This window comes from Homarus americanus, unplaced genomic scaffold (genome assembly GCF_018991925.1).
Source record: "Homarus americanus isolate GMGI-L3 unplaced genomic scaffold, GMGI_Hamer_2.0 scaffold1024, whole genome shotgun sequence".
NCBI classification, from domain to species: domain Eukaryota; kingdom Metazoa; phylum Arthropoda; class Malacostraca; order Decapoda; family Nephropidae; genus Homarus; species Homarus americanus.
The window spans coordinates 3,900,672-3,908,811 of NW_024715228.1; the positions used below are offsets into that span (position 1 = coordinate 3,900,672).

Genomic DNA, 8,140 nt, shown 5'->3' on the forward strand with positions numbered 1-8,140 from the left:
AAGACACACATCGACCAACACTACTCAAATGTTAGAAACCAATCACGAGACACAGCCATACAGACCCGCCTACTAGAATGCACTAGCGACCAATACGGGTAGAGCAGCCAGCTAGAGTATCTTCCAGTAGACCAGTTATGGAAGAGCAGTCAACTAGAGACTTCCAACGGGCCAATGGGAGCAACAGATCAATCAGGCTGCACCTAATTAAGAACCAATCCGCTTGAATGTACTCACGCATGGATACATTCAGTTTATCCCAAATAGTTAACATAAACTCTATATCAGTGTTACCTTCGCTGCTCAACGCGTGACTCGTATAAATTTCGGTGATCTCGGAGTCCGTGTAACAACTCAGTCTTTGTGGTGTTTGGCTAATGGCAGGACAGATTACCTTCAGACAGCTTTCTTAAAGATTATGTTTCTCATGTGCTGTTAACATAGACTAGTGTTCTTGATGTTGTAAAGGGTAACACTACATACATACATACATACATATCCTGCACAGAGAGAGAGAGAGAGAGAGAGAGAGACACTACTCCCACCCTTCTCATGACTTGTGAATGCGTCAACCACAACCCGTTTGGCTATTAACTTTATACATTTTTTTTCTTCAACTAAAGAGAAAAAAATATGACACATTCCAACATAACATAACAACGTAACATAATAAAATATAACATAACATAGATGGTAATTAATGATTCTTGTCACCAGTACCACGGAGAGGATCAATGAATCTTGACTTCCTGATAGTGGTGATGGATGTGGTGGCCCTTGGAGCTGCTCTCAATCTGCCTCTGACGTTTTTAGGTCAGTTTTCAACACTCGAAATCCCTCTCGAGTCGGTCACAAACTGACCTTACACCTAACCTAACCTAACCTGACCTAACCTAACCTGACCTAACCTAACCTAACCTAACCTAACCTAAACTAAGTTAACCTAAACGTATACATTAACCTCCACTAAACGTAACCTAATCCACGACTAACTTTATATAAATAGTAGGTACTGTACCTTAAACGTAACTTGACCTCCCCCAACGTAAGCTAAGCGTACCACTGTCTTGCTGTACCACTGTTTTGCTGTACCACTGTCTTACTGTACCACTGTCTTGCTGTACCACTGTCTTACCATTACAGGGAGTCAGGAGTCACTGGGTGGAGCTGTGAGGGGCGTGCTGGAGGCCTCCTCACCAAACAGCTGTACCGTCATGGTGGTGACACAACACGTCGACCACCTCTCCACCCTCCTCCAGGTAACCTTCCTCCTTCACCCCTCCAGGTAACATTCCTTCTCCAGGTAACCTTCCTTCTCCAGGTAACCGTCCTTCTTCAGGCAAACTTCCTCCTTCACCCCTCCAGGTAACCTCCCTTCTTCACTCCTCCAGGTAACCTTCCTTCTTCACCCCTCCAGGTAACCTTCCTTCTTCACCCCTCCAGGTAACCTTCCTTCTTCACTCCTCCAGGTAACCTTCCTTCTTCACTCCTCCAGGTAACCTTCATCCTCAGTGGCCTTCTCCTTCACCCCTCAGGTAACCTTCCTTCTTCCTCCTCAGGTAACCTTCCTTCTTCCTCCTCCAGGTAGCAGCCATTCTTCCTCCTCAGGCCTTCCTTCTTCCTCAGGTGGCTGTCTTATACCCCTCAGGTAACCTTCCTTCACTCCTCTATTCCTTCTTCAGGCAACCTTCCTCCTCCCTCCTCAGATAACGACCTTCTTCCTCCTCAGGTAACCTTCCTTGAGGCAACCCAGCCCTCCTCCACTCTTAACCTTCTTCCTCCTCCAGGTAGCCTTCCTTCTTCTTCCTCCTCCACTCCTCCAGGTAACCTTCCTTCTGTGTCCTTCATCGCTTTCCACGAGAGTCTTTCTACACAAGATGGGTGCTAGGTGACACACACACACACACACACATTAAGAAAAGGGAAACTCAAACTATGAAGAAGACAGATCAGCTGATATGTCCCATAACACTGTACAAAACCTAACTGTAGTATTGTTGTTGTGTGCAGGAAGTGAGGGAGGCTGGGCACCCCTTGGCGTTGTTCAGGGTGGAGGGCGGCGTCAACACCACCCACTCAGATCTGCCTCACCTGGTGTCCTCCGCCAGGAAGGTGAGACACATCCCACTGCACCTACACACGTAACACTGCTTACTAATATCTCCTTAACAACCAAACAGCATTGCCCACCTTGTATTTCATGGCCCTTTGAACCGTCTGTTTTCCCGTAATATTTCTATATTATTTCCTAAATTAAACGCACGTTGTGTATATACGAGTCAATTAACTTTCAAACTACTCTTCACGATTTGCCTTTGCACAGTATTACTGACTAGCGGCGCCGACTTTTACTTTGGTATCTTTATTCTCTCTCAATATACGCACAATACACCCATTATTATTAATCATGTTCATATACGCAATTAAAAAAAATGAATGTTCATTTAGGCTTTTTTATTCCCCGTCTTCCATCAACATTACCACACCCGATATTGTTAACAACATCTACAGTATGTGGACAAGTGAGCCATGTCCTTAGTTTTGACCCAAATGTCCATATCTTGTATCTGCCGCACTCTACTTAGCCAAACTCATGTAACTGCATATAACTTACAAGTCAGTTTGTTTTTATACATATGACTCATTATAAACAATGTGGTTGTGAGGTGCGGCAAAAGTCTTGGTGTGTAACGGTGGTGGTGGTGAGCGACGACCCCGCCTTCCTCGCCTCCTTCGCCCAAAAGAGCCGGAGTGGGCGGCTCCTCGTGTGGGAGTCGAGGCTGATGTTGGTGACTCGCCTACTGAGCCTTCCACAGGTGAACACACTCCTACAGCGCCACTGGACCTTCTCCATGATGAACACGATGTTGATCAACCTCAACAAGGACTCAGCCAGGTAATATCAGGTGACACTTACAGGAGTAACTTACCTGTCTCCTGCACTTGAGTATATACTGTATACTGTATGTCGCCTTCCCTCTCTTTATCGTCAACTACTCATTATTAACGTCTGTTATCCAGTCAACAAAGAAGTTATATATCTTAATAACGTGTGAGTAAATAAACTATGTCTAATAATGATAAAATACGTTGAGTAACAAGTTTCATTTCAACCTAAAGTCGTCAAAATCTGACCTAAACAGAACTTTACGTGTTATTGTTCGACTACAACAGGTAATCTAATGTGTTGCTAAAAAAGATAATGAAAAATCAGCCGTATAGTATCGGTTGAGACCAGTTAATACTTGCACCAGAATATCAGCCACTCTGTTTAACCTGTCATCGTGGTGAGGGCAGGTGGGAGGTGTACACCCATCAGCCCTACACCCCAACAGGATCGCGAGTGTTGCTCCTGGCATACTGGACGCCTGAATCTGGCCTCATACGTGCCCGCAACGCTTCTCTCTTCCCTGAGAAATTCACAAAGTACGTACACAACACCAGTGAACCTCTGTAGATTATGGTATGTTATCTCGTCATGATAACACAGAAGGAAATAAGTTCATAACTACTATCATTTATAAAAAATACCCATAATTCATCACATTTCTATCTCAGTTTACTTTCTTTTCAACTGATGTTTACTTGTATTCTGGTGGGCAGGTAAGCATTCTTTTCAGTACTTAATCAACGGTAAACGGCTGCCACCACCCAGATTTTAGTCAGAATATAATATATCAGTAAACTCGCAAATACCTTGGTAGCTTGGCCAAAGAGGTCTAGGACGCGTGGATTATTATACATTTTCTGGCACAAGTTGGGGGAGACAAAATATAAAAACTAATGTCTTTTACTTTATAGTTAGAAAATGTAAGTATTTCAATTAACAATCATAATACTTTAGTAGACAAATAACGGCTAATACTCAACTACAGTGACCCTAGCATGTAGTGGTCACTTCAAACACCTTCAAGTAACATTCACAATTGTACTAAATTCACGATAATTTTCTTCCCTCCTCTGGACGATGAATGACACTTCAGCTTCCACGGGGCACACGTGCCAGTAACCGCCCTCATCCTGCCGCCCTTCTGGAAGGTTATAGGTCGTGCCCCTGACGGCTCCATCGAATACTCTGGCCGCGACTGTCTCATGATGAAGTCAGTGGCCCGCGCCCTTAACTTCACCATTGTTCTTCTTCGCTCCTCCAACATAGATGAGGTCAGAGTAATACCTTATAGTAATACCTAAGTCTTTAAGGTACGATGTGCAATATATTATAAATTCACCTACACTAATATAACAACGGAACTCTCCCACTGGGTGAAATGAAAGCTGATGTACACATGATCAAGAAAGTATTTGTGCACATTTCGCGCGAAGCAATCTGACAACACAGACGATGTATATTGCAATATGCCATATATTGCTTGCTGACGATATTTCATGTTTTACACACACACACACACACACACACACACACACACACACACACACACATACACACACATTTCAGGTGATGGCCAGACTGGAGGACGGCAGGGCCATGATCTTCGCCTTCCGGGTGATGCTCATCCCCCAGGTTTTGGCCCGAGTTGACCACACCTACTTCATCGACCGGGCCACCTTCACCTTCTCTATGCTCAAGCCCACCATTATATCCCGGTGGCAGAATCTCTACTACCCACTACAGATGGAGGTGTGGGCCGCTACCCTGGCACTGCTGGTCGTCATGCCGGGGTTGTTGTACGTGGTAAGTTCTTGGTTTGTTGTACATGTTGAGTTTAATGTACAGTTGGGGACTTTTCCACCTGGTACATTTAGCATTGTCAATCAACCGTCTCTTACAAAGAGTTCTATCTCTCATAATTTTTTATTTTGTCGAACTAATGTATTACTAACCTTGTTACGTGCTTAATGACCTTGGTGTTGAATTGCAGCAATAATATTATTACACCAACAACCTTATCCGAGATGTGTGAACCCGTGAGTATCGACTCATGAGTCCGAAGCCTCTCAGTTGTTTGGTGAAACATGAGGGGCACACAGTAGCCCGGGGCAGTGCTTCTTTAACTGGTGAATGGCTTACCCAAGAGTGAATTAAATTTTTGTTGGTATGAGGGAAGGGGGAATGAATCAATATGGGTGAATAAGTTAAATTATACTGGGTTTTTAATATTTTTTTCTTTTGTTCATGTAAAAATACAAACAGGATTACCTGAAGCATCTCCTCCCCAGCTCATTTTCACCTAGAGATTAACCACCATAACTCTATTTAGGGATGAGGTTAGGTTAGTGTTAGGGTGGTTAATAATGGTATAGAGAGGAACCAGACACAAACAGTCCAATTGAAATTGGTAACGATGTCGCGCGGTTTAAACAAATCTCTTTTCACCAGACCTATCATCACCTGCCCTAGATGATGATGTTTGGCCACAGTTAGATCGTTTAGAATAAGTTTGAGCATCATGACCTCCTGTGATCAAAATCAACATTACATATTTTCTCTGTTTCTTCCTGTGATGGGACGGTATATCTCTGAGGTCTTCTTCACGTGACAGCTCGTGTACGCCAGTGGTAACCAGAGGGTGAGGGCGACACTTAAGACGAGGTCGTCGGTGCTGGAGATCGTGGGGATGTTACTGGGACAAGGCCTCTTGGTGACTCTTTTCCGTGACAACTCAACGCGGATGTTGGTGGTGGTCTGGCTAGTGTTTGCCTTCATCATTTGCACAGCTTATCGTGGGACCCTCACCGCCTTTCTCACTGTGCCCAAGTACCCTCACCGCCCAGAGACCATTGAAGAGCTGGCAACTACTGGCGTTGGGTAAAGACTATTGTGACCTACAGTAGTTTGTTGTAGTTAATGGGTAAAGAAGCAGAGAAGTGGTATACGTCACACCCAGAAAATTGTATATAATAATATGGGGCATTATTATTATTATTATTATTATTATTATTATTATTATTATTATTATTATTATTATTATACAGTTTTTGAGGGCAGTTATGTGGTAGAAACAATATTTTGTACTTAAAAAAATCTAAGGAAAATTTTCTTTACGTTATTTACTTCCTTCCCTAAAGAGTAAGTATGACAAAGAGAAAAATGGTTGATTTGTTGTCTGTTCAGTACAATAAAAAGCAAACGATTATTTACGAACAATGATTTACTCGAACTTCTCTGATAACTTTCTTTCATCGAGTAAAAAAAAATTATACAAGAAATCTTAAAACCTCAGGAACTTGATTTCCATTAATGAAAATTAAATAAGAATTCGGTAGAGTTGTTTCTGTCAGACTACTTTAAGTATGTGTCGCTACTCTTAACTTATTGTAAACAAAATATTCTTCAGGTATATTTTAATTACATTGTTTGTTGTTGTCTCTAAAGGGTGAGGTTCACCCAAAACGCCACACGGTTCCTGAAGTACTTCGAGGAGTCCAAGTTGAGTGCGTACAAGAGCGTGAGCAGCAGAGTAGAAATCGTGGACAGTGTTATGGCTGGCCTGCAGGAGGTCTCAGAGAACAAGTGAGTAAAGCTCCTCGTCACGGTTGAAACTCTCCCTGGCTCCACAGTTCATGAGGTGAGATTTGCACCTCGTTTTGGTTGATACAGTAGCTGGTTTTGTTGTTTAGGCTGTAGAGGTAAGTTAGAGAACGTTAAAAGTAGACTTCTCTCTTCCTGATGTTGCACTGTATCTGATGACGCGTGAGAACACGTTTACCTATTGGTTGTGGTTTAAACTATCACCAGCTGCATAGTTTGGGGAGGCGCATAGAGCCCTCAGGATGAAACTTAAGTGTGAGGATTTGGTGAGAGAAACAGCAAGCTATCGTAACTTATCATATTACTAATTCAGGGAATAATACCAAGGTGATATTTTCTCTCAGGCAAAAATCTCTTCTGTTTGGCTGTAGTTTAAAATTAATGCTCTTCCCAGGATTGCCTTTTTCCACGAGCGCTACAACACGGAGTTGTACATCACCCAGTACTTCACGGATCCTGACGGGATATCGCAGTTCTACGTGGCCCGCCAGAACGTTATCCCCAATTACGCCGCTTACATGACCCCGCACGACGCGCCCTACAAACACTCACTCGATTACTGGCTACTCCGCATCATCGAGGTCAGCCTCACACGCTTACAGTAAATAACAGTATTTAAAATAATGTTATATTGATGGGTAGGTTTGACTTTCTACCCTTCTGTTGTCTACCGATGGTAAGCAAACCTTCTGTACGTAACAAAACCGATAACAGACACACACACACACACACAAACACACACAGTCTTGACGTATATTTCTTATTATCATTCCCTAGAGTGGACTGAAGGAGAAGTTTACGGACGACATGGTGAGGGAGGCCTGGCAGGAGATTCGTCAGAAGAAGAAGAAACAACGTGAGGACTTGCAGGAGCAACAGACCAACAGTGTCGTTGCGAAGTCCGGGGACAGCCAGAAGCCCCTCAGTCTTACCCACCTACAGGGCGCCCTATTGCTCTTGGTACTTGGGTTTATCCTCGGAGGCGTCACCTTCGTCCTTGAGATTGGGACGGTGGAACACTGTCGGCCGCTATCCTCCCAGGCCAATGTTCCCTCACAGTGACGAAATATATGAGATTACGAGACACTGCACGTTCCTGGTACTGTATGTATGTATGTAGTGCTCTACCGCCCAACCATCACATCTTGCACATCTGAAAACTCATTCTTAATCTATGTTTGTAATGAATTTTCGTGTGTGTACAGATAACTTAGTGAGCCACGGAGCGGAAGTCACCAGCTGATCTAGTATATATAATGTACGTGATCTCAACCTACTAACACAGACTCCGTTATACACCATACAACTTCTGATTGTATTTTAATTTATGCTCTATGTATTTTTATGTATACTCTATATGCTGATCACTGTAACTGTACTCAATAAATGAAGTGGAAATCAGACATGTGTATAACTCATGTCCTTTGGTGAATCATGTATACTGTGGCAAGCAGAAGGTGCACAGTGCTTAATCAACCGTAATATTTTGTCCGAGAGCCGTGCTGTGAACCCTTGTTAAAACACTTTAGAAAATTTGGTGATGTTGTCGATAATGATGTTTTATTATCATCATTATTATTGTTATTATTATTATTATTGTTTTTGTCATTATTTGTTATTATTATTATTATTATTATTATTATTATTATT

The 8,140-nt window shown here is 42.8% G+C and overlaps 1 protein-coding gene across 1 annotated transcript; it reads left to right on the forward strand.

Moving 5' to 3' along the window:
• Window positions 1–292: 292 nt before the first annotated feature.
• LOC121857202 (ionotropic receptor 21a-like) lies at window positions 293–7,891 on the forward strand. Its single transcript, XM_042353152.1, has 12 exons — window positions 293–340; window positions 718–813; window positions 1,144–1,259; window positions 2,011–2,112; window positions 2,667–2,896; window positions 3,298–3,426; window positions 3,984–4,161; window positions 4,457–4,693; window positions 5,502–5,767; window positions 6,335–6,472; window positions 6,885–7,071; window positions 7,268–7,891. The coding sequence occupies exons 2-12, from the start codon at window positions 735–737 to the stop codon at window positions 7,550–7,552; spliced, it is 1,947 nt and encodes a 648-aa protein (XP_042209086.1). The 5' UTR covers window positions 293–340; window positions 718–734; the 3' UTR covers window positions 7,553–7,891.
• The last annotated feature ends 249 nt before the right edge of the window (window positions 7,892–8,140 follow it).

Excerpts from the sequence above, each read along its gene's own strand:
- LOC121857202 (XM_042353152.1), top strand. The coding sequence starts at position 735 with ATGAATCTTGACTTCCTGATAGTGGTGATGGATGTGGTGGCCCTTGGA. Across the intron at positions 3,427-3,983 it reads TTCCCTGAGAAATTCACAAA|CTTCCACGGGGCACACGTGC; the intron begins GTACGTACACAA and ends ATGACACTTCAG. Across the intron at positions 6,473-6,884 it reads CAGGAGGTCTCAGAGAACAA|GATTGCCTTTTTCCACGAGC; the intron begins GTGAGTAAAGCT and ends TGCTCTTCCCAG.